Raw genomic sequence first — 25,388 nt, forward strand, 5'->3', positions numbered from 1 at the left:
GAAAATTAAGCCAATCTGTAACATGTGCAGTAAAGTATTTTCTGAAGCCAGCAGTCTGCGGCGACACCTGAGGATTCACAAAGGACTGAAGCCGTACGTGTGCCAGCTCTGTGCAAAAGCATTCACTCAATGCAACCAGCTGAAAACTCACATCAGAACCCATACAGGTGACCAGGAATCCAGCAATGAAATCAGATTCAGAAATCTAGAATAAAGATGGCATTTTAATAGTAGGATTTCAGTATTATGGATGGTGGCATTTTAACACCAACACTTCTAAAACAGATCATACCCATCAATATAAGGGTGGGTAGAAAACTGTCACTGGGTAACCCTGAGGTATAATACTGATTGGTACAGATATGAGTGCATAAAACTAGGTGCAGTGCTTGCTACAGATCTGCTACGATGACACCAAAGTACATGATGGGTTACTGTCACAATTACTGAATTAGTGTGGTGGGACTGTCACTATACAGCACTGAAGTGCTGTACTTGAGACAAATCTTGTGGGGATATATCTGTCAAGATGTAAACAGGACACAGTGTATGTTTATTATTATCACATGACACACAATACTGGCGAATAAAGACTAAGCAAACTTTCTGGGGTAGTCAGAAGATGACTGATTAGGTCAGGTGGAATTGGTATTGATGTAATTGAAACACCTCCCTCAAATCCTCCAAGATCAATATGTAAGGCAGAGATTGACAGGTATTTGATTAGTCAGGGCATCATGGATTATGGGGAGAAAGCTGGGGTGTGGGGCTGAGTGGGACGATGGATCAGCTCATGACTAGGATGGTGGAACACATTCAATGGGCCTATTTCTGCTCCTATGTCTTGTGATCATAGATTGCTGTTCATTCCATACTGCCTTTCCTCCTCTGCCAGTTCCCCCAGACCATGTAATCGCCATTTGCACACCTACCCAGTAAATTCCATTTTATGACTTAACTTCCAGCTTTTAAAACCTTGAACTGAAATGTCTTGGCATCTCCCCCTTTTTGATGTTATTTCTCTATCCCCTCTGTTCACTGTATCCGTTCCAGTGAAAAGTGTTCTGATGTCTTCATCCAGCTGTTTTGCTCTGTAAGATGAGGATATATACTCTTTTTCTAATTAGGATTTCTGTATGCACTGGCCTCTGACTGACTTACTGCTGTAACCTGTTGCAGGTGAGAAGCCCTATCAGTGTGAGATGTGTGATAAAAGCTTTGCTCAAAAATGCCAGCTAGTCTTCCACAATCGCATGCATCACGGTGAAAAAAAGCCATACTCTTGTGACGTTTGCACCTTGCAGTTTGCAACTTCCAGTAACCTGAAAATCCATGCCAGGTATGGATGATTAACCCCTCATACAAAGCAATTTATTCTGTCAATAATACAAGAGAGGTGCTGAATTCCTGTTTTTTTTAAACAAATAGTAGCCTGAGATGTTGTTTTGGGGTTTGAACCATGTAATAATGTATAAAGAAATCTATAACAAAAGGCTAGTAATTTAAATAGGAAATTATTTTGAAAAAAAATTTAATAAAGTATTTGGGAAATTCCCTTCTGGCTTCTAACCAGTGCAAGTATTGTTAGAAAGAGAAGTAATTGAGCCATATGAGAGACATAGATAGAGTGGGCAGTCAGCACCTTGTTCCCAGGGTAGCAGTGGCCAAAACCAGAGGACATCTGTTTAAGGTGGGTAGATAAAAGTTTAGTGGCGATGTCAGAGGTAGGCTTTTTATTTTACATAGTGGTGGATGCCTGGAATGCATTGCTGGGGATAGTGGAGGAGGTTGGTACAATTCTTTGGCTTGTCTTTGCAGACGAAGATTTATGGAGGGGTAATGTCCACATCAGCTGCAGGCTCGTTTGTGGCTGACAAGTCCGATGCGGGACAGGCAGACGCGGTTGCAGCGGTTGCAAGGGAAAATTGGTTGGTGGGGGTTGGGGTTGGGTGTTGGTACAATAGGGACATTTAAAAGGCTCTTAGACACATGATGCAAGATAAATTTATTTGTGTAAGGAAGGATTACATTGGTGTGGTCCACATAATAGGATTTCATAGATCGGCACAACTGTTCTATAACATGGAACCAGGCCCTTCAGCCCAGCTTGTTCATGACAGCCATCAAATAATTATCTTTACTCATCCCATTTTTCAATATAAATGCCATGGCATTACATGCTCACCCAAAACCTTCCCAGATGCTGTAGAATACCTTTCTCCACCACCCTCTAAGGTGATGACTTTGGGTGAACACAGTACAATGCATGAACAGGCTCTACGATAATGTCCTGATTAAACTAAAACTCTGCTGTTTGCACATAATACATAACCCCTCCCCCCTCCCCCATTCCCTGCATATTCAGGTGTTTAATCTAGAATCCTCTTCAATGCTGCAATCGAATCTGCTTCTACCACTACCCCTAGCAGCCAGATCCAGTCACCCACTCCTCTGTGTGTAAAAACAACAAATGCTCTGCACATCTTTAAATTTTCTCCCTTTCACCTTAAATGCATGTACTCTAGAATGTGATGTTTTTACCCTGGGTAAAAAGACTATCTAATCTCCATCAACGCCTCTCATAATTTTATAAATTTCTATCAGGTCTTCCCTCAGCATTTGACACTCCAAAAAAAAAGAAACTTAAACACAACAAAAAGTTTGTGCAACCTCTGGTAAATCCTGGTAAATTTCCTCTGCACCCTTTCCACATCCTTCCTGTAATAGAGTGATCAGAATAGATCATATTGTTCCAAATGAATCCTAACAAAAGTTGTATACAACTGCAACATGACTTACTTACTCTTGTACTCAATACCCCAACTACTGAAGGGAGGCATACCACATGCCTCTTTACCACCATGTTTACTTGTGTAAACAGTACTATAGATCTAGAGCCCTAGATCCCTGTGCACATCAATGCTTTTAAGAGTTAACATAACAATCACAGCACAGAAACAGGCCATTAGGCCCTTCTAGTCCGCACCGAACCAAACACCCCTCTCTAGTCCCACCTCCCTGCACAATGCCCATAGCCCTCCATCTTCTTCTCATCCATATACCTGTCCAACCTTTTCTTAAATAATACAATTGACTCCGCCGCCACTATTTCTCCCGGAAGATCATTCCACATGGCTACCACTCTCTGAGTAAAGAAGTTCCCCCTCATGTTACCTCTAAACCTCTGCCCCTTAATTCTTAACTCATGTCCTCTTGTTTTAATCTTTCCTCCTCTTAACGGAAATAGTCTATCCACATCCACTCTGTCTATCCCTTTCATAATCTTAAATACTTCTATCAAATCCCCTCTCAACCTTCTACGCTCCAAAGAATAAAGACCTAATCTGTCCAATCTCTCCCTATACTCTAGATGCTTAAACCCAGGTAACGTTCTGGTAAACCTCTGCACTCTCTCCACTCTATTTATATCCTTCCTATAATTAGGCGACCAGAACTGCACACAGAACTCCAAATTAGGCCGCACCAACGTCTTATACAATCTCAACATCACCTCCAAACTCCTATATTCCATGCAATGATTGATAAAGGCCAGCATACTAAAAGCCTTCTTCACCACCCTATTCACGTGAGTTTCTACCTTCAGGGAACGATGTACCGTTACTCCTAAATCTTTCTGCTCTTCTGTATTCCTCAATGCTCTCCCATTTACCACGTATGTCCTATTCTGATTCTTCTTACCAAAATGAAGCACCTCACACTTATCAGCATTAAATTCCATCTGCCACTTTTCTAAGCAGCCCAAATCCCTCTGCAATCCTTGAAAACCTTCTTCATTATCCACTATTCCACCTATCTTAGTATCGTCTGCATTAACTTTATACTTTCCTCTTACATTTGACCTCCCATAGTGAAACACCTTGTACTTATCTGGATTAAACTCTGTCATTGCATAGGAACATAGGAAGTAGGAACAGGAGTAGACCAAAAATGGCCCATCAAGCCTGCTCCGCCATTCAATAAGATCATGGCTGATCTAATTTATGACCTAACTCCACCTTCCTGCCTTCTCCCCATATCCCCTAATTCCTCTATCATGTAAAATTTCTCTGCTCATATCTGCAAATGATTCTTAGGATTTGTTGTTAACCACCTTATTTGGTTTATATAACTTTTCACTACAAAACAACAAATTTCATGCCATGTTCATGACAATAAATTCTGATTCTGGAAATCTTTGACATACCTCTACACTGTTCACAACTCCACCAATCTTTGTGTATTCAGAAAGCTTACCCATCCATTTTTCCATCCAAATTATTTACATATTTATATCACAAACAACTGGAGTCCCAACAACAATCCCCATGGAACACCACTGGTCATGGCCCTCTGGCCAGAATAACACTGCCCTCTGTCTTCTATGGTTAAGCCAATGTACTTCAGATGGTATGATGATAGGAATGTCTTGATGTTAGGCCCGTGATACTGCCTTGACGAATTTCTAACTAGGATGGGCTGATTGATCTCCAACAAGCAAAATTATAGAACGTAGAATAACTCCTCAATACGAAGCTGGAAAATATATCTTGAATTAATTCTCATTGATGGACATACTGAGATTAATGGGTTCTTCACCAGCTGGTTCACCTGCACATCAGGAAGGCTTTGGAGAGGGGGAAGAAGTTGATCAGGACATTGCCTGAGATGGAGAATGTTACTGTAGGGAGGTTGGGCACACTTGGAATATTTTGGAGGATGACAGATGACCTGATCAAAGTTTACAACATTTTAAGAGGCGTAGATAAGTTAGATTATATCCAATGTTGGAGGTCCTTGGCAGGTCAAGCAGCGTCCACGGAAGATCGTGGACAGGTGATATTTTTGGCCAAAAACCCTTCATCAGTGCTATCAAGGAGAGCAGAAGCCCGAATAAAAGGATTGGGGGAAGGGGAGGGGTGCAAGGTGGTAGGTGATAGGTGAATGCAGGTTAGAGGGATAAGAAGATGGGTGAGAACAATGAAAATGAAATGGGAACAATGCAAGAATCTAGGAAGGGAGAGGAGGAAGTGGCAAGATGACTAAGGAAAGTGCACTCTGATTGGAGAGGACAGCAATTATTGAAGGAAGGGTAGGAGGTGGGAAGCCAGTGGATGGAAGCTGTGGCAGGAGAAGATGAGGAAAGGGGCCTTCTCTTATGATTGTAATGTACGACAATTAATATTTCCTGTGGCAGCTCGTTCGAAATGCACACCTTCCTCAGTGTGTTAAAGTTGCTCCTCAGGCCCTTTTGAAATCTTTCCCTTCTTACCTTAAACCTATGCCATCTAGATTCTCCTTGGGAAAAGGCTGCGACTCCCATGATGGTTTTGTATACATCAAAGGACACTCCTCAGACTCCTATGCAACAGGAGAATGGGAAAAAATCCTGGTCTTTCCAGCTTTTCCTTGTAACTCAAGCCCTCCAGTCCCAGTAGCATCCATGTGGATCATTTTTGCATCCTTTCCAGTTCAATGACATCTTTCCTTTAGTGGCAAGGTTAGTGTACCGGTTAGTGCAATGCTGTTAGAGTACCACAGAGATTTGCATCCTGCGCTGTCTGTAAGGAGTTTGTAGGTTCTCCATGTATCTGTGTGGATTTTCCCCATGGGCTCCAGTTTCCTCCCACCGTTCAAAACATACCGGAGGTTGTAGGTTAATTGGGTGTAATTAGGTGCATAGGCTCGTGGGCCAAAATGGCCTGTTACCTTTGCTGTATGTCTAAATTTTAAAAAATTAAATTTAAAAGCCATGCACCGAGAATTTTGCACAATACTCCAAATGTGACCTTACCAATCTCTTGTACAGTTGCAACATGATGTTCTTGCTCCTTTACTCAATGATGAATGCAGTCATACCAAATGCCTTCTTCACCACCGTCTGCCCATGTTGCCACCATCATGGAGCTATGTGGCTGTACTCAGATTTCTCTGTTCTGCATTACTCCCCAGGACCCTGTCATTTACTGTGGAAGTCCTGCCCTAGTTTGACTACCAAAGAAGGGTGATAGAACTTCACGGATAATGGAAAAGAGAGTCAAACAGCAGAAAGATGGAGTACAATAAATGTTGGATTATTAATCTAAATTACATTAAAACAAAGGCTACTGACAATTCAGAAAGGAAGTGAAAAAGACAACACAATGGGAGACGCACAGAAAAAAAACAAGGAAAGACCACCAGGGTATTTATGACTGGAAAGAGGATTTTGGAGAAGAGATGAGGTCATTCAGACCACAAATGGAATGTACACATGGAGGAAGGGGTCAGAGATGAGCTACTAAATAAGTCCTTTACATCCACCTTCACCAAGGAGTGAATTCTCTTGGAGTCTGAGCAAATTTTAAATTTAAATTGGGTATTGACACCTAAGGCTCATTCCTTAAAGGAAGATGTAACAGGTTCTGATAGAGGAAGCAACCAGAAAGGCTAAATCACCTCATCCGGTGATTACTGAGACAAAAATCTGTTACCCTGTCCTTTGAAACTTGTCTACATTCAGGGACTCTTACAACAGCAAGGCTATTCCACCCATCATTGGGCCTCCATGGGAATAATAACATTGCTTTCTCCTTATTTCCATATCATCCTGCAGCTTATTCTGTGCATACCCCTCAATTCTCCTTTGATTCTTTTTGTCACTAATCTACACAACGATGTAATTAACAGCAGGTAACAAATCTGTCAGCTTATTTTTGAAATGAAAGACACAAGTGCGTAAAAGAATTCTTCATGGTGCTGGAGGAGGTGTGCAATGTACAGACAGCGTCTAGAGAATAGTACACCTTACACCTTCATGTAAGGAATAAAAAGGTCTATTTAACATAGGCAGTGGGAAGCAATAGTCAGAAAGTGAACAGATGTGAATTGATCAGAGAAAGGCAGTGTGGTGTTAAAGGCAAGTGTGGTCTGTGAATGGGTTGTTTGAAGAGGCTTGTATCATGATCAAAGACCTATTATTAGAGAGACAGTAGCAGCATGGGTAGAAATTAGTTAGAGCAGGAAATGAAGTGCTTTGTTAGGGAAGCAAACAATGGTGTTCCCCAAGGATGTGTGTGTACAATTACATGAATTAAGAGCACAGCCTGATCACTCTACCATTTAATAAGATTAATGCAAAGGAAGGGATATTATGTAGCAATGTGTGACTACATTAAAAGATCAATCCTGATTTTTATTGAATAATGGAATGATTGACGGCTGCTATTTATGCTTTTAAGTTAGATTGACAGAAGGGCCAAAAACCAGAGGGTGGAGAATGTTTAACAGGAAAAAACAAAGTTGGTGTGAGGATAGAGGCCTTTTACACAGTTAGTTGCAAGGATCTAGACTGCAGGAGTGGGAATAATGGAGTTCAAAAGGGAGATAGATATCTATTTGTAAGAAAGGGTTTCCAGGGCCATGGACGGAGGGCAGGTAGTGGCAGTGGAATTGCCTGGAGTGCTCTCAAGAAGTACTTGATGACTGAATGGCTTTTTTCCATGCATTACCTTCCTGTGATGTTTTCATTGTGCATTATGCTTGTATTTGACAAGTTATTGTCTGGTTATTATTGAATCTACTTGCAGCAGGTCTTTTAAGCAACACGTGAAATTATAACATGTAAAGTTTTATTTGAATCTTTAGCCAATTATTTTCATCTACATTGTCATATTTTAGTGCAGAGCTAAACATATTTGTTTCTGTGATTTTTTTTCTCGCAGAAAGCATAGTGGAGAGAAACCGTATGTTTGTGACCGATGTGGACAGCGGTTTGCTCAGGCCAGTACACTCACATACCACGTCCGTCGGCACACAGGAGAGAAACCCTACATCTGCGATACATGTGGAAAAGCTTTTGCTGTCTCCAGTTCCCTTATCACTCATGCACGCAAACACACAGGTATGGTAAACCATCTGTGAGGTTGCTCTCAATCGCAGCTTCATGGGTAAATGTTTATCAAGTTTGATTTTATGCTGATTTAAGATGACAGATTTACTGTTTACTGGGAACATGCATCTTGTAAGAATATAATGGGCTGTGATAATCCCCAGTGACTCAGAATTCTTCTTTCTAATGAACTAAGACTTGGGGGGGGGGGGGGGGGAGAGAGAGAAAATGGTGTGTCTTGGTGTGGTGGCAGCCTTTCCTCAGCAGCGGGAGATATAACCATATTGCAACTACAGTACGGAAGCAGGCCATCTCAGCCCCTCTAGTCCGCACCGATTTAAGAGAACTCCACTAGTTCCATCTACCCGCTCTCTGTCCTTAACCCTCCAATCCCCTCACATCCATGCAATCATCCAACCTTCTCTTAAATGACAAAATTGCCCCTGCTGCAACCACCTGGATGGAGTCCAATGATGGGACATTTTCATGATGTTCTGAACTTAATTTACAACCATCCGATCTTGAGTAGTGCAGTTCCCATACCACCTTGTGATGCATTCAGTAAGTATACTTTCAGTGGTGCAATTATAGGAGTTATTGAGGGACAGGAGACATCCTGAACTTCCTCAGTCTTCTAAGTCTTCATTCTGCACTGCTGGGCTTAGCTTTGTATTTCGTGATATCATGCATTCCCTGCCATAGTTGTTGCTTATCCATCATATTATCTTGGGATTCAAGCTTGGGGCAGTAATGTCTCTTGGCTTCTCACTTGGCCTTGTGAATTTTGTACATGGATTTCTTGTACAGGGCTGGGTTTCCTGAATGCCTCTAATCGGTTGTATTAAGAAATGATAAGGGTAAAAGGACCCTAATAGCAGTTATATACAGACTTCCAAACAGTAGCTGGAAACAGAAAAAGTGTATCAGAATGAAAATGTCAAAATAATTATGGGGGATTTTAACATGAAAGTCAGGAAATTACTGGATCTCAGGAGAGAGAGTTTGTGGAGTGCCTACGGGATAGCTTTTTGAAACAGCTTGTTGATAAGCCCACGAGGAGATCGGTGGTTTTGGATTGGGTGATGTGTAATGGAACCCTTAGGAAATAGTGATCATAATTGAGTTCACTTTTGAATTTGAAAAGGAAAATCTGATATCAGGTGTGTCAATATTTCAGTGGAACAAAGGGAATTACAGGGGTATGAAAGAGAAACTGGCCAAAGTTGGCTGGAAAAGTAAGCTCGATGGAGGGACAGCAGAGCAGAATTGGATGATATTTCTACAAGAAATAAGGAAAGTGCAGGATATATTTCAAGAAAAAAAGAATTGGAAAATGGCACAAATGTGGCTATCGAAAGGGGTTAAGGCTAAAATAAAAGTAAAAGGGGGCATTACAAGGAAGCAAAATTTAGTGGACAAACAGAGGACTGGGAAACTTAAAAACTCGCAGAAAGAGACAAAGAAAGTCATAGAGAAAAGATGAATTATGAAAGGAAATTGGCAATTAACACAAAAGAATACTAAGAGTTTTCTTAAATATATGAAGAGTGAAAGAGAGATGAGTAGATATAGGACCGATTGAAAATGATGCTGGAGAAATTATAATGGGTAACAAAGAGATGGCAAAGGAACTAAATGAGTATTTTGTGTCAAGTCTTTACTCAGGAAGACAATAGCAATATACCTGATAGAGGTCTTAGGGAATGGAATTAAGTACAGTCATGATTACTAGAGAGATGGTGCTTCGTAAACTGAATGGACTAAATGTAAATAAGTCTCCCGGACCGGATGAGGTGCACCCATGGGTCCCGAAGGAAGTGGCTTTGGAGATTATGGAGGCATTGGAATTGAATTTCCAGACATCAATAGACTCTGGCATGGTTCCAGAGGATTGGAAGGTCACAAATATAGTTCTGCTGTTTAAGAAAGGAGGGAGGCTGAAAAAAAATTGTAGGCCTATTAGTCTGACGTTAGTAGTAGGAAAATTACTGGAGTCAATCGTCAAGGATGAGGTTATGAAATACCTTGAGGTCCATGACATGATAGGACCAAATCAGCATGGTTTCATGAAGGGAAGATCCTGCCTGACCAATCTATTGGAATTTTTTTAGGTAATCTCAAGTAGGATGGACGAGGGAGAGGCTGTGGATGTTGTGTATTTGGATTTTCAAAAGACCTTCAATAAAGTGCTACATCAGAGGCTGCTTAATAAGATGAGAGCCCATGGAATTACAGGAAAGGTATTAGATTGGGTGGAGCATTGGCTGATAGGCAGAAAGCAAAGGGTGGGAATAAAGGGATCCTGTTCTGGTTGGTTGCCAGTTACTACTGGTGTTCTGCCGGGGTCAGAGTTGGGGCCATTTCTTTTTACTATATATATTATATATATTGATGACTTAGATTATGGATTGAATGGTTTTAATGCTAAATTTGCAGATGACACCAAGATAAGTGGTGGAGTAGGAAGTGTTGAAGAAACCGAAAGATTGCAGAGAGGCTTGGACACCTTAGGAGAGTGGGCAAAGAAATGGCAGATGAGATCCAATGTTGAGAAATGTTCGGTCGTACATTTTGGAAGAGGAAATAAACAGGCAGATTATTATTTGGAGGGGAGAAAATTCAAAATTTGGAAGTGCAAAGGGACTTGGGGGTCCTCATGCAGGATAACCTAATCTCCAGTAGAGAATGCGAATGCTATGTTGGCATTCATTTAATGGGGAATAGTATATAAGAGTAAAGAGGTGTTGATAAGGCTCTATGGGGCACTGATGAGACCTCATTTGGAGAACTGTGTGCAGTTTTGGGCCCCTTAGAAGGGATGTAATGATGTTGGAGAGAGTACAGAGATTTACCAGGATGATTCCTGGAATGCAAGGGCTCACATGTGAGAAATGTTTATTGGCTTTTAGACTGTATTCATTGGAGTATAGAAGAATGAGAGGAGATCTCATAAGATGTTTCCCTTGGTGGGTAAATCCAGGACAAGAGGGCACAGTCTTAGAATTAGTAGGCATCCATTTAAAACAGAGGAGGAGAAATGGCTTTAACCAGAACGTCGTGGATTTGTGGAATTCGTTGCCACTTACAGTCGTGGAGCCCCAATCATTGGGGGAGTTTAAGGAGGAGATTTATAGGTATCTAATTAGTCAGGGTATCAAGGGATATGGGGAAAAGGCCAGAAATTGGAACTAGATGTGAGAACAGTTTAGCTCAGGGTAGAGTTGCAGAGCAGACTTGATGGGCCGAATTCCTTGACCTTGTGATTGATCTTGAGTTTCAATTAAGTTCACTTCAGTTCCATTATGGTTCTGTTTTCCAGACGCTACAATTCTAACTGAACTCTCCCTTATTGCAATGGTGTTTCTGCAAATGTGCTGTGACCTGTGTGTGACCCTGTATCCAGCCCACAATTCCCTCATTAGAAATATTTTTAACTCAAAACTTACTTTACTAAGAAATATATATTTTGTAACTAAAGATTTTAACTTTAAAGTTAACACAAATCTATTACATCTGAAATTATAATGAACTACTCTATATCTCACATTGACAATCTTAGTCATACTAATTTTACATAAATTTTTTCAATCTTCCTGATCAATTGCTATTCCCAAATCTTTTTCCCATTTTAATCTAGACATATGCAAATCTATTTTAGGCACTTTATTCTGCAATACAAATACATTTCTGATACAGTTTTTTTCTTCCCACTTTCCATAAGTAGAATTTCAAAATTTTGACTGCATTGGTAACTTTTAAGCATGTCCAAAATTATCCAATAATAAAGCTCTAACTTGATAATAACAAAAAATGGTACTTTGTGGTATTTTATACTTTTCTTTAATTCTTTGAAAGGAAATAAAATGACCAGCTTCATAGCAAACTTGTACAGTTTTAATTTCTTTTATGATCCCAGATTTTTAAAAGTTGATTATTAAGAGTAAAAGGAAAAAGTTTATTCTGATGCAAAGGTGTCTTACCTGGAATTTTACCCTGTGCACCAATTTCCTCATTTATCATACTCCATAATTCAATTAAATGTCTCAAAATAGGTGAATTAAAAATATAAATAGTAATTTAGAATTCCAATTATAAATAAATTGCTCCATCTTCTTCTCACTAACTTTAGTTAACTCAATATTAGCCCTACCAATGAATTTTCCATATCAAGCATTTTATTAATACATTTCATTTATGCCACTTTATAATAATTTTGAAAATTCGGTAATTGCAAACCTCCCAAATCATACCTCCAAGTTAATTTTTGTGAAGAAACCCTAGCCATTTAATCTTTCCACAAAAACTTCCTAGCAATAAAATTCAAATCTTTGAAAAATTTTTGAGGAACTTTATAATTTTATACATCAGTTATATTGAACTCCTGAAAAATTAAAGAGATATAATTTAGTTTCGTCAGATTTTAGGTGTCATAAAGAAGTAGGTTTTTTTTTTACATTCTACTTGATCATGTGATACTATAAAAACTTTTTGGATGTGACTTAAGGAGGTTTTAGAGTAAATTTTTAAGATTCAATTGTTGATGGAACCAACATTATTTTTATTAGGCAATGTTAAAATGGCGGGTTTGAAATTGAGATTAATTAGGTATCAAATTGCATTTTTGAGATTAGCCTTGGTTGTCGCAAGAAAATGGAAAAATGAGATTGATTTAAGTTTGCAACAATGGCAGATGGAATTGAGATTATGCATTCCATTGGAAAAAAATAACATATAATTTACGTGATCATTATCTTTTATTGGAAAATGTGGAGTCCTTATTTGGATTAATGGGTTTAAAATTTTGAACTTTCTTTGGCACGTTGTGGTAATGTTGCCCTATTCCGTGGCATTTAATTATATTATTGATGGGTGTATCTCCTTTCTCTCTTTCTTCTATCTTTGAAGTTGGGGGTAGTAGGGAGAGGGAGGGATTGGAGGAGGGGTATTGGGGTGGATGGGTGGGAGTGGGGGGAGGAGGGATTTGGTATAGACCACATTGTATTTTTGTATATGAATTAATATATTTGAATATATGTAAATGTAATGTGGCTTAAAATTTTAAATAAAGTATTCAAAGAAAATCCATTACATCTGCATTTTCATAAAACATGAAAAACAAAACTGACCATTTATGTCAAACATGCAGAGAAAGAGAGCTAGTAACCTTGAAGCAAGATGTTACCAGGAGATGGCATGTTTATGTCACCATCTACTGGCTACTGACTTTCCTTGCAACTTGCATTTTTACCCTTACATGGGCAATACCTTCATTGTCGTCTTGGTCATGCAGTTTCCACACTTACTTCTGAAGGCAGTGATGGCGGCAGTGTCTTCAGCGAGGTTGCTTGCTGAGTCCTTGAATATGGATTAGTCTACCGACTCGACATAATTGTATAGGATGTCATCTGTATCCTTGGACCATTGCTGAATGTCTTTCATCACCAGGCCCTCCCTCCCTCCTCAGCTTCTGCTGGTATGCAGGACCACCATCACAACCCTGTGATCCGAGCTGTTGAAGTGTGGGTGTGGGATGGAATGGTCGGCATTCTTTCCGCATGTGCAGTGTAGTCCAGGGGGTTGGGTGCTCAGGTGGGCAGGAGACGTGCTGGTGGAGTTTAGGTAGGACATCTTTGATGGTGGCTTTGGTTGAAGTTCATGTCAATGATTAATGCAGTTTGAGGTTGTTGCTAGAGCTGAAGAGTTTGTATATTATTTGTAGTGTGTATATTGTTCTTACATTGCCACAGGGTCAGAATCTTGAAATTCTCTTCCAAACAGCACTGTGGAACTTCACCACATTAGAATTTCAAAAAGACTGTTCGCGATTACCTTTTTATGGTCGACTGGGAAAATTCAATAAAGACTGGTCTTGCTGTAGATGCCCTTCCATGGGAATGTATACAACATGTTCCAGTTGCATTCCCTGTTTCAGGCAGATACAGTGTTGAATTTCCACAAAATAGAAGCATGGATGATTGCTTAACCAGCTTTCAACATCTTAGTTTGATGATGAATTTGTTGATGAAACAGGATTTTCTTGCTTTTCAAAAATCCTGTAACAAGGACTCTTATTTAACTGAGCAGGAGATAAGGTCTTGTGTTTGAATCTAATCTCTGGTATTCCTACAAACTTCCCCTCCAACGGTTTCATTCAATGCCATGCTTCCCACACCCTCGCTCCCTTTATAACCACTGCTTATATTATGGACTGATAAACCCCAGCCAAGTTCTGCTTCTGTGGTCCCTGTGGCTGACATTTACCGCATACTATTACAGGGAATTCGGTGCATCCAGGCTGATAATCTATCACAGTATCAGCAATTCTTTTGTTTGGTTAAAGGGCATTTAGAAAGGAAAGGTTTAGAGGGATATGGGACTAGCTTGGTCAGCAGGGACGAGTTGGGCCAAAAAATGTTTCCCTGTGTAGAAGTGCATCACTCTGAATCCGTTCCTTTGCAGCTGTATCTGGAGAATGTCTGATCGTGAAGGAACTGCATTAGTTCACCAGGTTCTTTATGGTGTTGAATTAATTGAATTAGTTTAATTATTACTTCTTTGACATGAAATATGGCATTATTCAGGAAAAGTGTCACAGATGTCAAAAATCAATTATGATCTCATGGAATGATGAAGCAGGTGGGAAGGCCAAGTTCACTCTTACAGACTTTTAATCTTCTTATCAATTTTGCAGTGCCTTAAGTCTGCCCGTGCTCTTGTTGACGTACCTGTTCCTTCTCTTGCTCTGCTTCTATCCGATCTCCCATCCTCACACTGGCCTCCACCACTCTGTGCCCACTCTACCTCCCACATTCACCTGGTCTCCCTTTTGTGCATTTACCCGAGTTCTCTCTCCACACTGTTGTTCCCTCCATGTCCCGTTCTCCATTCTCTACCCACTTCATCTCCTTCGCCTTGCTGCTTCCTCTGACTTATCTTTGTCTGTCTGTCTGTCTCCTTCAGGTGAGAAGCCATACAGCTGTCGCTCATGTAATAAAAGCTTCATTTCTTCAGGAGAGCTGAATAAACACAACCGGTCACATACGGGTAGGTGGCAGATCTCTGAAGTTACCAGGAACCAGCTTCATGGATCCTCATTAAGCAGAATTGATGAACATAGAAAAGTTATCTTGAAACTTCACTGCTGTACTAATTAGTAGATGGAATGCCAGCAATAGACTCCACACACATTGGCTGTACACAGGCACAATGATGAGAGAACATATGGGACACACACCACAGTAACAGGCCATTTTGGCCCTTGAGTCTGTGCCACCAAATTTACACCCAATTAACCTAGACCTCCCCTATTTTTTGAACAGTAGGAGGAAACCAGAGCCCCCAGGGATAACCCACGCAGATATGGAGAGAACGGACAAACTCCTTAGAGACAGCGTGGGATATTTCCCAGTCGCGACTGCTGGCGCTATGAAGGTGTTGCAGTAAATGCTACGCCAGCCACGCTGTGCATTGTCCCTAGAGCAACCTTGGAAGGGTACAATTAGCCAATGAATTCTTTTTGAAAGGTTGTATGTAAAGTTCAGAAGATATTTTGCAGTTTTGGGCCCTTATGGCAGGTAGAAGGCAATTTTGTGTAATATATGTTCTATACTATTACATGACAATAAAGAAAAAATCTTTAAATCTTAATAGAGAAAAGTGCTGGAGAAACTCAGCAGGTCATGCAGCGTTCTTTAGGTAGTAAAGATACAGAACCGATATTTTGGGACCTGAGCCCTTCATCAAGGTATAAACAAAACACAGGCAGGCATTTGAATAAAATGAAGAAAATCTCTGGTTTCTGTTAGGCTCCTCCTGGCCCCCTTCCTTCTCTGCTCTCTGAATGGAGACCAGTGACTAGTCTGATATGAGAGATGAGGTTTGTATGTTCTGATTAGATTTTATAAATTCTGTATTGTCTTATAATGCAGGTGATCCTATTAAAATGTCTGAATTATTATTGTATGCTGAGCAAGAAAACAGATTCAACAATGTATGTATTTTTAGGGTGTTCAGTATATGTTGACGAGGTTATATTTATCATTGATCCTGCAGGAATGTGAGAACTGAATCGCTTGTGTGCCAAATCAACTTTGAATCAGCCAGCAAAAGAAAACTGGTAGAGGAACTCAACAGGATGAGCAGCAGGATGGGAGAGGGAGTGGTAGAAAAGATTTGTCATGTGTGCGGGTGGGACCTTGAGGGGGACTGGCCAGACACCACTTGCATTGATTCTTACAACAAAATCAATTTGAGGAAGCTAACTATTACCAGACTGGATTAAATTTCCCAAGTTGCCATAGCAAAGTTTTGGACAGAAATCAGCCTTCTCCCTCATCAGATACAATTATGGCTGATCATCCACTTCATTACCTTTACCCACCTTCTTCCCAGATCCTTTAAATCCCTCAGCATCTGCTCTGCAGTAAGCTCCAGATACAAGTAGATAGGGTTGTAAAGAGAGCTTTTGGCACATTGGCCTTCATAAATCAACGTATTTGAGTTTAGGAGTTAAAGTTAAATGTTAATGTTAAAATTGTAGAAGACATTGGTGAGGCCAAATTTGGAGTATTGTGTGCAGTTTTGGTCACCTAACTACAGGCAAGATATCAATAAGATTGAAAGGGAGCAGAGAAGATTTACTTGGATGTTGCCTGGACTTGAGGAACTGAGTTACAGGGAAAGGTTAAATAGAATAGGACTTTATTCCCTTGATGCTCGAGATGGCAGAGGGCGACACATCGAATCCACGCTGCTGAAGATCCAACTGTGCTGGGTAGGTCATGTCTCCAGAATGGAGGACCATTGCCTTCCCAAGATCGTGTTATATGGCGAGCTCTCCACTGGCCACCGAGACAGAGGTTCACCAAAGAAGAGGTACAAGGACTGCCTAAAGAAATCTCTTGGTGCCTGCCACATTGACCACCGCCAGTGGGCTGATATCACCTCAAACCGTGCATCTTGGCACCTCACAGTTCGGCAGGCAGAACCCACCTCACTGACAAAAGACAAAGGAGGAAAAACCCAACACCCAACCCCAACCCACCAATTTTCCCCTGCAACCGCTGCAACCGTGTCTGCCTGTCCCGCATCGGACTTGTCAGCCACAAACGAGCCTGCAGCTGACGTGGCAATTACCCCTCCATAAAAATTATTCCCTTGAGCGTAGAAGAATGAGGGGACATTTGATAGAGATATGCAAAATTATGAGGAGGATAGACTGAGTAAATGTAGATTGGCTTTTTCCACTGAGGGTAGATGAGATACAAGGCAGAGGACATGGGTTAAGGGTGAAAGGGGAAAAGTTGCAGTGGTTCTCAACCTTTATCTTTCCACTCACATACCACTTTAAGATTTCCCTATGCCATCGGTGCTCTTTGATTAGTAAGGGATTGCTTAAGGTGGTATGTAATTGACTCGTTATGTGCATGGTTTCTTAATTCCAAAGAAAATGGCCCAATGACAATTTTTCTCAAGCAAAATATTTCAGTAACAATTGGGTCTAGAGCAGTGGTTCTCAATCTTCTCTTCCCACTCACATACCACCTTAAGCAATCCCTTTCTACTCACAGAGCACCAATGGCATAGGGATTACTTAAAGTGGTATGTGAGTGGAAAAGAAAAAAGGTTGAGAACCACTAGCTCAGGGGAAACGTGAGGGGAAACTTCTTCACACGGAGAGTGATGGGAGTATGGAACGAGCTGTCAACTGAAATGGTGAATGTGGGCTCAATTTTCACATTTAAGAAAAATTTGAGCAGGTAAATGGATGGGATGAGAACGGAGGGCTATGGACTGGGTGCAGGTCAGTGGGACTAGGCAGAATAATTCAACATAGACTAGAAGGGCTAAAGGGCCTGTTTCTGTGCTGAAATATTCTATGGTTCTATATCAACTGCTCACTGCAAAAAAAATTACTTTTCTCTTAAAGAGATGCATGGTTAGTGTAGCAGTTAGTACAATACCCTTACTGCACCAGCAACTGGGATTCAAATCCGGCACTGTCTGTTAGGAATTTGTACGTTCTCCCCATATCTGCATGGGATTCCTCTGGGTGCTTCGGTTTCCTCCCACCCATTAGAATGTTGTAGGTTAATTCGGTGTAATTGAGCAGCACGGGCTCGTGGTCCGAAAGGGCCTATTACCGTGCTGTACTCTCATTTTAAACCTATGTCCTCTTAATTTTGATATCTCATAGGAAAAAGATTCTATCAATGCCTCTTACAACTTTATGTACCTCTATTAGAGTACCCCTTAGCCTTCTTCACAAGGGAAAACAAGCCCAGCCTCTTGCATAATTAAAGTCCTCCAATCTAGACCATTTCCTGGAGAATCTTCTGTTACCTTTCACCAGTGTAATTATGTTCATCCTAAAGTGGAGTGACTAGAAATGCACACTACACTCAGAAATATAAAGTGGCAAGGGACTAGACCAAGGTGAAAATATGGCGTCAAGAGGGGGAGAGAAATGTTAGGTGGTGTAAGAGCAAGGTGAAGCGTTGGGTCTGTCTGACAGTTTTACTTGTGGATCTTGAGCAGGATGCAGAAATGGGCTGTGTGGGATTGGTGAGACAAACTGTAGATGCTGGACTTTGGGGCCAAACCAATCTGCTGGAGGAACTCAGCAAGTTGAGCAACATCAGTGGGAGACAAAGAGTGGTCAATGTTTCCGGATTTGGAACCCTTCATTATAATCATATAGTTAGGGAAAGATTCCAACCTGAAACAACAACAGTATTTTATTCTCCCGCTGCTATTGTTTGTCCGCAGAGTTCCTCCAGCAGATTGTAGACATGGAGGAAAGATGTCCCAAATAAATAAGGTCTGTGAATAGCTGGCGGCAGTGATCAGATACTCGTAGCGGAGACGTGACTCAGAGGGAGGTATGGAATGTGTTTCAGAGCGTTCTTTCAGTTCACCACAACACTTAGTCCATATTGTAATTATATCAATAGACAATAGACAATAGGAGCTGGAGTAGGCCCTTTGGCCCGTCGAGCCAGCACCGCCATTTTACTCTTTCCAGCCTTATCCCCATAACCCTTAACTCCTTTGCCCACTAGAGTCTTATCTAACTCTCTTTTGAACATAATCAGCGAATCTGCCTCTACCACCCTCTGTGGATTGGTTCTCAGTGCATGGAGTGATAAAAATTCAAGAAGGTCAATGTCAGTCTGCATTTAGCAATGAATAGATCGAAAGAGTGAGGAGGCTGGGCAAATGGGATTTCTGGACAGAGGAGAAAGGGTTCACCATCTGGTATATGAGACCTGGCCCACTAAACAGGACACAGAGGCATTGAAAGAGTTCAATGTCATGTCATCTCAGAATTAATTGAAATGAGAATGTAGGGAGATGGAGATGAAACTGAAGACATCATTTGGGATCAGAGAGGAAGCTGGGAGGAAATATGAAAACACAACAGGGATACAATATGGTTTAGACTTCTGAAACAAAGAACGTGTTTCAGGAACATCCTTTGAAACAAGGAATGATATAAATTGAAGAAAAGAGCAAATTCTTTGTGATCACAGGGTTGAGTGGTCACGCAGAGAGTGAAGTAAGAGTGGGTCAGCTGTCTTCACTGCAGTCTTGTGCTGGCTCCTTGTGTATCTTCCATAAAATGCAGATGATATTTCATGCTGTTGAGGGATTTTCTCTGCAAGTATGAATTCACTAAATAACCCTAACCCTAACCCAGGACACTGAGGTATGTTTGGGATAGATGTGGGACCATGCATGGCAGTGGGATTAGATCGGAATTGATCTATCGAAGTTAGAATGAAACTTTAAAGATAATTAAAACTGGAACTTTCTGGAAAGGGAGATCAGAAGATTAGAACCATTTTTTAAAATATCCATTTTACCTCAAACAACTTTCAGGTGAGAAACCTTTTGTCTGCGAATGGTGTGGAAACTCGTACTCTGATGTGAAGAATTTAAAGAAACACAAGAATAAAGCTCATGGTGAGTATTTTTTGGGAATTGTCATGCCCTCAGAATGCAGAAAGAGGCCATTTGTCCAGCACAATAGGGCTGGTGTTTGAAAGATTTGCCTAATTTGTTCCTCACTCTAGTTTCTACTGGTAATCCTGCTAAGTCATTTCTCAACACAGGTAGAAAGCATCAGCCTACATATCATATATATTCAGCTCTTGGAACTTTTTAAATGAAAGACAGCTGCATTCTTGATCACCCTTTCATGTGCAGTCTGTGTTGAAAGATATAGAACGCTAAAGCACAGGAATAGTACCTTTGGTTCCTGATGCCAAACTAAACATACCATTTTCCTACAGATTGGTCTGTATCCCTCCATTTCCTGCCTGTTAATGTGTCTATCTGAATGCTTTTTGAACATGGCTAGTGTAGCTTCCTCTGTCACTATCGTGTCTTCCAGCCAGCCTGTCAATGCCCACAAACCTAGTCCCCATTTGCTGAAAAGAGGGTGACAGTAACAGGCCTCAAAGACTACCGTTTAGAGGCAGTGACCTCTGCCATTATGAAATACTTTGAGCATCTGGTGATGGAATGTAGCAAAGTATATCTCCCAGAGACACTAGACCCATTTCATTTAGCCTCCGGGTGGAACGGTTCCAGTGAAAATGCTGTAGCCTTGTCTGTCCACTCCGTCCTGACCCACATGGAGAATGATGCCTCGTACGCCAGACTTCAGCACCACATTCCACAGAGGCTGGTGGAGAAGCTGTTCGTTCCAACTCCTGTACTCAGTGCCTTCACCAAAATACTCACTTCATAGGTAAATTTGCCTAATAAATCTCTTCAATGTTCCCACTCCTACCTTAAACCTATACCCTCTAAAATGTATTCTGATTGCCTACCTTATCTATGCCTCTCACAGTAGGTCCTCTCTCAGTCTCTTGTTGAAAATCTCAATAATTGAAGTTAAGGTGGGGTTTAGGAGTATATTTCCAGGATTCCTGACCTTGTTTCATTGGCTTCTGTACCAGCTATGAAGAAAACAGACAGGAGTGTTGACGGACCCGAGTTTGTCGAGCATGGACCTCAGGATGATTCTGAACTGAACCTACCAGTCAGTATGGCAGTGGGAGCAGATCAGCAGCAAATGTTGCTGCCAATGAGCGATGGATTATCTGAGCACTTATTGCGACCGTCTGCGTATCCAGAGGCTCAACTCATCTTCTTGCAGCAGCTGTACTAATGGTTACATCTCATCATGGACAGAGCAAGTGAGAGAAGAAACAGGAAGCGGGAGATGTGGGGCAAGACAGGAGACTAGGCTGGGGAGAGAAAGAGTGTGATTGGTGCAAGAGACAGAGCACAGTTGAGCTGAGAGGAGGAGAGTAGTATGGGAAAGGTGTGGGAGAGAGGTTTTGGAGAGAAAGTTGTGGGAGAGAGAGCTGCAGGGAGAAGAGAGCGGTGCGGGTGGGGAGAGAGTGCTGCAGGGAGGGAGAGAGCTGCAGGGGGAGAGAGTTGCGGGGGGGTGAGAGCTGTGGGGAGGTGAGAGCTGCGGGGGGGTGAGAGCTGCAGGGGGGTGAGAGAGAGCTGCGGGAAGGTGAGAGCTGCAGGGGGGATGAGAGCTGCGGGGGGGTGAGAGCTGCGGGGGGTTGAGAGAGAGCTGCGGGGGAGGTGAGAGAGCTGCGGGGGAGGTGAGAGAGCTGCGGGGGGATGAGAGAGAGCTGCGGGGGGATGAGAGAGAGCTGCGGGGGGGTGAGAGAGCTGCGGGGGGGGTGAGAGAGCTGCGGGGGTGAGAGCTGCGGGGGTGAGAGCTGCAGGGGGTAGAGAGATGCAGGGGAGAAAGTTACAGGGGAAAGATTTGCAGGAGAGGGGTATGGAAGGGAAGCTGGTAGGAGAGGGGCATATGGGTGAGAGAGAGGGAGGTGCAAAGGAAAGGGAGGGTCTGGGTGAGTGAGGTTTTTAGGCAAGATATAGGTGGACAAGATAGGTATAGGTGGGAGGAGTGGTTGATGGAGTGAGGTGCAGCAAAGAAGTGCTGGATAAACTCAGCATGAGCAACGTCCAGGCAAAGCAAAAAGCGGCCGATATTTCAGGTCTGAGCCCTTCTTCAGGTGTGCTAAAAATCAAGCAAAGGCCAGATTAAGAAGGTGGGTGGGGGGGAAGGGGAGTACAAGCCAACAGGTGATAGGAGGATGCAGAGGGAGGGAAGAAGAGGCAGAGAAAGATGGGTTTCTAATGGGAGAAGGAAGAGAAGGGCTGGGCAACTTGAGGAAGGGAGGCAGAAGGATGAGGGAAAGCAAGAACCCGAGGAAGGAGGTTAACTGAAATCAAGAAGTCTCCAATGATGCCCTCTGATTGGAGACAGAGATAACATGTTGCTCCTCCACAACCTGGCAGTACAAGGCCATGGACAAATACGTCAGTGGAATTTGAAGTAGTTAGCTACTAGCGTACCTGGCTGTTGCAGCGAATAGAGCGAAGGTGCTCAATGAAGCAATTTCCCCCCCCCCCAGCTGCGTCCAGTCTCCCTTATGTAGAGGAGGCCGCATCGGGAGCACTGGATGAAGAGAGGGATGTGAGGGAGAGGGGGAGAGGTGTGAGAGAGAAGGGGGAGAGGCATGAGGGAGAAGGAGAGGGGTGTGGGCAAGGGGAAGAGAGGTTGGGAGGGGGAAGGGGGAAAGGGGTGCAGGGGAGGGGAAGAGAGGGATGCAGGGGGAAAAGTGAGGGGTGTAGGCGACAGGGAGTGAGGTGAAGCAAGAGAGAAAACTAAGAACATTGGGGGGAATTGGTGGACAGAAGTGTGAGCGTGAAGGGCAAGGTGTGTTCGCCTCATTGGACTGGCTCGTGTGACCACTCTATTGACTTTATGTGAGTCTCCCACACCGTGCACTTGTGGTGCTGTTTTATTGTGTGTCTAGTTACGCCTGCGTTTACTATACAGGGCTGGGCTCTGCAATGTAATCATTATAACCGATGACGTTATTAGTCTTGGGATGAATTTTCTTTACAAACAGAGAGTCACTATCTGCCCAGTCTTTGTGCTTCTTTGTCTCTGGCACATTGTAGTGTATCAGGAGCCTTTCCAAAGATTCTCTGGATACCTGTGAATGTGTAATAACTGTTCTCAGATGCAAAGTTTGGGTGTGCAGATCAGAATATGCAGCACAGATTATAATTGATGGTTTAATTTGTGCCCTGCTAAATTCCAACCAATACCTGGCTCCTTGTATCCTGCATCACTGTTAATGAACCCTTTTGGAAGGCTGCTTTACATGCTTTTATATGCCTTACCTCTAATGCACATTTGTGAAGTTATAATGCAAGAAAGAGGCATTCAATGCTGAGAGATGATGGATTCAAATTATTCTGTCACTTCCATGTCCTTTCTCACCCTGCAGCCCCCATCCGATTACCTTCTGAAATCCCTGTTATATTCAATTTCAGGTTGATGTGAGACCCCCACATTTCAAGTCTTGTGGTGACAGTTGATCTTTAAGCATCTTCCAGTTGTGGAAGAAGCACCCCATCGTCTTATGTTTTGCATCAATTCTGTTCAGTAATGTGTCCACAGCCTTTGACAGCCGGTATGGATCAGCTGATGAGAGGAGAAGCCAGACTGGATCTAGTACTGGGTAATGACCCTGGTCAGGTGGCAGACTACTTGGTGGGGGAGCATTTCGGTGACAGTGACCACAACTTTGACATTTAGCACAACTATGGACAAGGATAGGAATAAACAAAATGGTAAAGTATTTGATTGGGGAAGGGCCAATTACCATGGGTAGGAAAGAAATGGGGAGAGTAAATTGGCAACAGAGATTCTCAAGTCAAGTCACCTTTATTTATTGTTCATACCAGGCTTGCATGATAAAGACAAGATGGTGTTTCTTCAGCACCACAGAGCATATTTACATAAATATAAGTTAGAAGTTAAACACATTGAAATTAAGATGTATACAGTAAAAGTCTACAGTACACTATCCACATACGTTTTGAGAATTCAAGAGTCTGTTGGCTTGGAAGGGAAAAAACGTGGCCAATCTGGATGTAAAGGCCCGAGTGCTATGGTACCTCCTACCAGATGGCAGAAGAGAGAAAGGTTTACGTGAGGGGTGTGTGGAGTTCAGTTCTTCACGATATTTTTTTGCCTTTCGCCTGCATCGAGTGCTGTCGATGTCCTTTGTGGTAGTAAGAGAGCCCCCAATGATCTTTTCTGCTAACTTCACTATCCTCTTCAGGGTCTTGCAGTCTGAGGTGGTACAGCTTCCAAACCAGGCAGTGATGCAATTGCACTGGATGCTTTCAATGAATGATCCTCTGTAGAATGTAGTGAGGATGGAGGGCGGGAGATGGACTTCCCTCAGCCTTCGCAGGAAGTAGAGGCACTGCTGGACTTTCTTATCTATGGAGCTCGTGTTAAGGGACCAGGTGAAATTCTCCATCAAGGAACTTGATACTCTTGATGACCTCAATGGTTGATCTGTCAATGACCAACAGAGCAAGGTCTCCCTCAGGCCCTCCTGAATTTGGCAACCATCTCTTTTTAAATAATGTTCAGATACAGGTTATTGGCTCTGCACCGTCTGTTAATGACTTCACTTCTGTACGCTGACTCCTCATTCTTACTAATAAGCCCCACCACGGTCGTGTTGTCAACAAACATGATAATATGGTTAGAGCTGTATTTAGTTGCACAATCATTAATCAGCAGTGGGCCAAGCGCACAGCCCTGATTGGGGTTGCTCGTGCTCAGTGTGGTTGTCTTGGAGGTGCTGTTACTGATCCAGACTGCCTGAGGTCTCCCTGTCAGGAAGTTGAGAATCCAATTGCAGAGGGAGGTCTTTAGACCCAGTCGGACCAACTTCATCAGGTACTGAGGTACGATTGAGTTCAATGCTGGAAATGAAGTCAATAAACAGCATTCGAACGTTGGGAAAAACAAGGAAGTAATATGAAGAATATTTAGGTGCCACTTGGTACAAACCATTCTGTCAGAACAGGTCCCACCTTCACTGGAAGAGAGCCCAATTATTCAGAAATCTGAAGTCGTCCTTCCCTCCTCCATCATCTCTTTCACATGTTACACTGGATTATCTGGGTTTCTCGCCTCACTACCACGTAGCAGCCCTGAGATTGCAACCCTGGAGGCCCTCTTCAATTTTGCTCCTAACTCCCTAAACTCTCCTCTCAGGACCTCCTCACCATTCTTGCCCACATCATTAGTCCCTACATGAACCATGACGTGGTTGTTCACCCTCCCTCCTGAGAACTGGGAGCACGCAATCAGAGATATCACGGACCCTGGCACCAGGGAGGCAACAAACATCCAGGAGAATCAATCTCTCCCATAGAACCTCTTAACTATCAAATTCCTATCTCAACTGCATTCCTCTCTTCCGTCCTTCCCTTCTGAGCTGACGGTCCATCTCAGTGCCAGAGACCCAACCACTACAACTTGTCTCTAGTCGGTTGTCCCCGCCAACAGAATCCAAAACAGTATTCCTATCATTAATGGGATCGGCCGCAGGGCTACCCTGCTTTCTCTGCTTCTTCCCCTTACCTCTCCTGACAGTCACCCAGCTGCCTT

The 25,388-nt window shown here is 42.4% G+C and overlaps 2 protein-coding genes across 3 annotated transcripts in view; both read left to right on the plus strand.

Moving 5' to 3' along the window:
- The first annotated feature begins 34 nt into the window (after positions 1-34).
- LOC138742784 (myoneurin-like) lies at positions 35-21,044 on the plus strand. Its single transcript, XM_069897714.1, has 5 exons — positions 35-167; positions 7,701-7,879; positions 14,828-14,911; positions 19,748-19,831; positions 20,833-21,044. The coding sequence occupies exons 1-5, from the start codon at positions 130-132 to the stop codon at positions 21,042-21,044; spliced, it is 597 nt and encodes a 198-aa protein (XP_069753815.1). The 5' UTR covers positions 35-129.
- The window catches only part of LOC138742783 (leucine-rich repeat-containing protein 34-like), a 69,443-nt gene continuing 65,051 nt past the window's right edge, over positions 20,997-25,388 (plus strand). For both annotated transcript variants that reach the window (XM_069897709.1, XM_069897710.1), the window contains exon 1: positions 20,997-21,072. In XM_069897709.1, the coding sequence (XP_069753810.1) occupies positions 21,044-21,072 (29 nt within the window). In that variant the 5' untranslated portion in view covers positions 20,997-21,043. The remainder of the gene's footprint in view (positions 21,073-25,388) is intronic.

The sequence above is a fragment of the Narcine bancroftii genome, chromosome 9, assembly GCF_036971445.1.
Source record: "Narcine bancroftii isolate sNarBan1 chromosome 9, sNarBan1.hap1, whole genome shotgun sequence".
Classification (NCBI taxonomy): Eukaryota; Metazoa; Chordata; class Chondrichthyes; order Torpediniformes; family Narcinidae; genus Narcine; species Narcine bancroftii.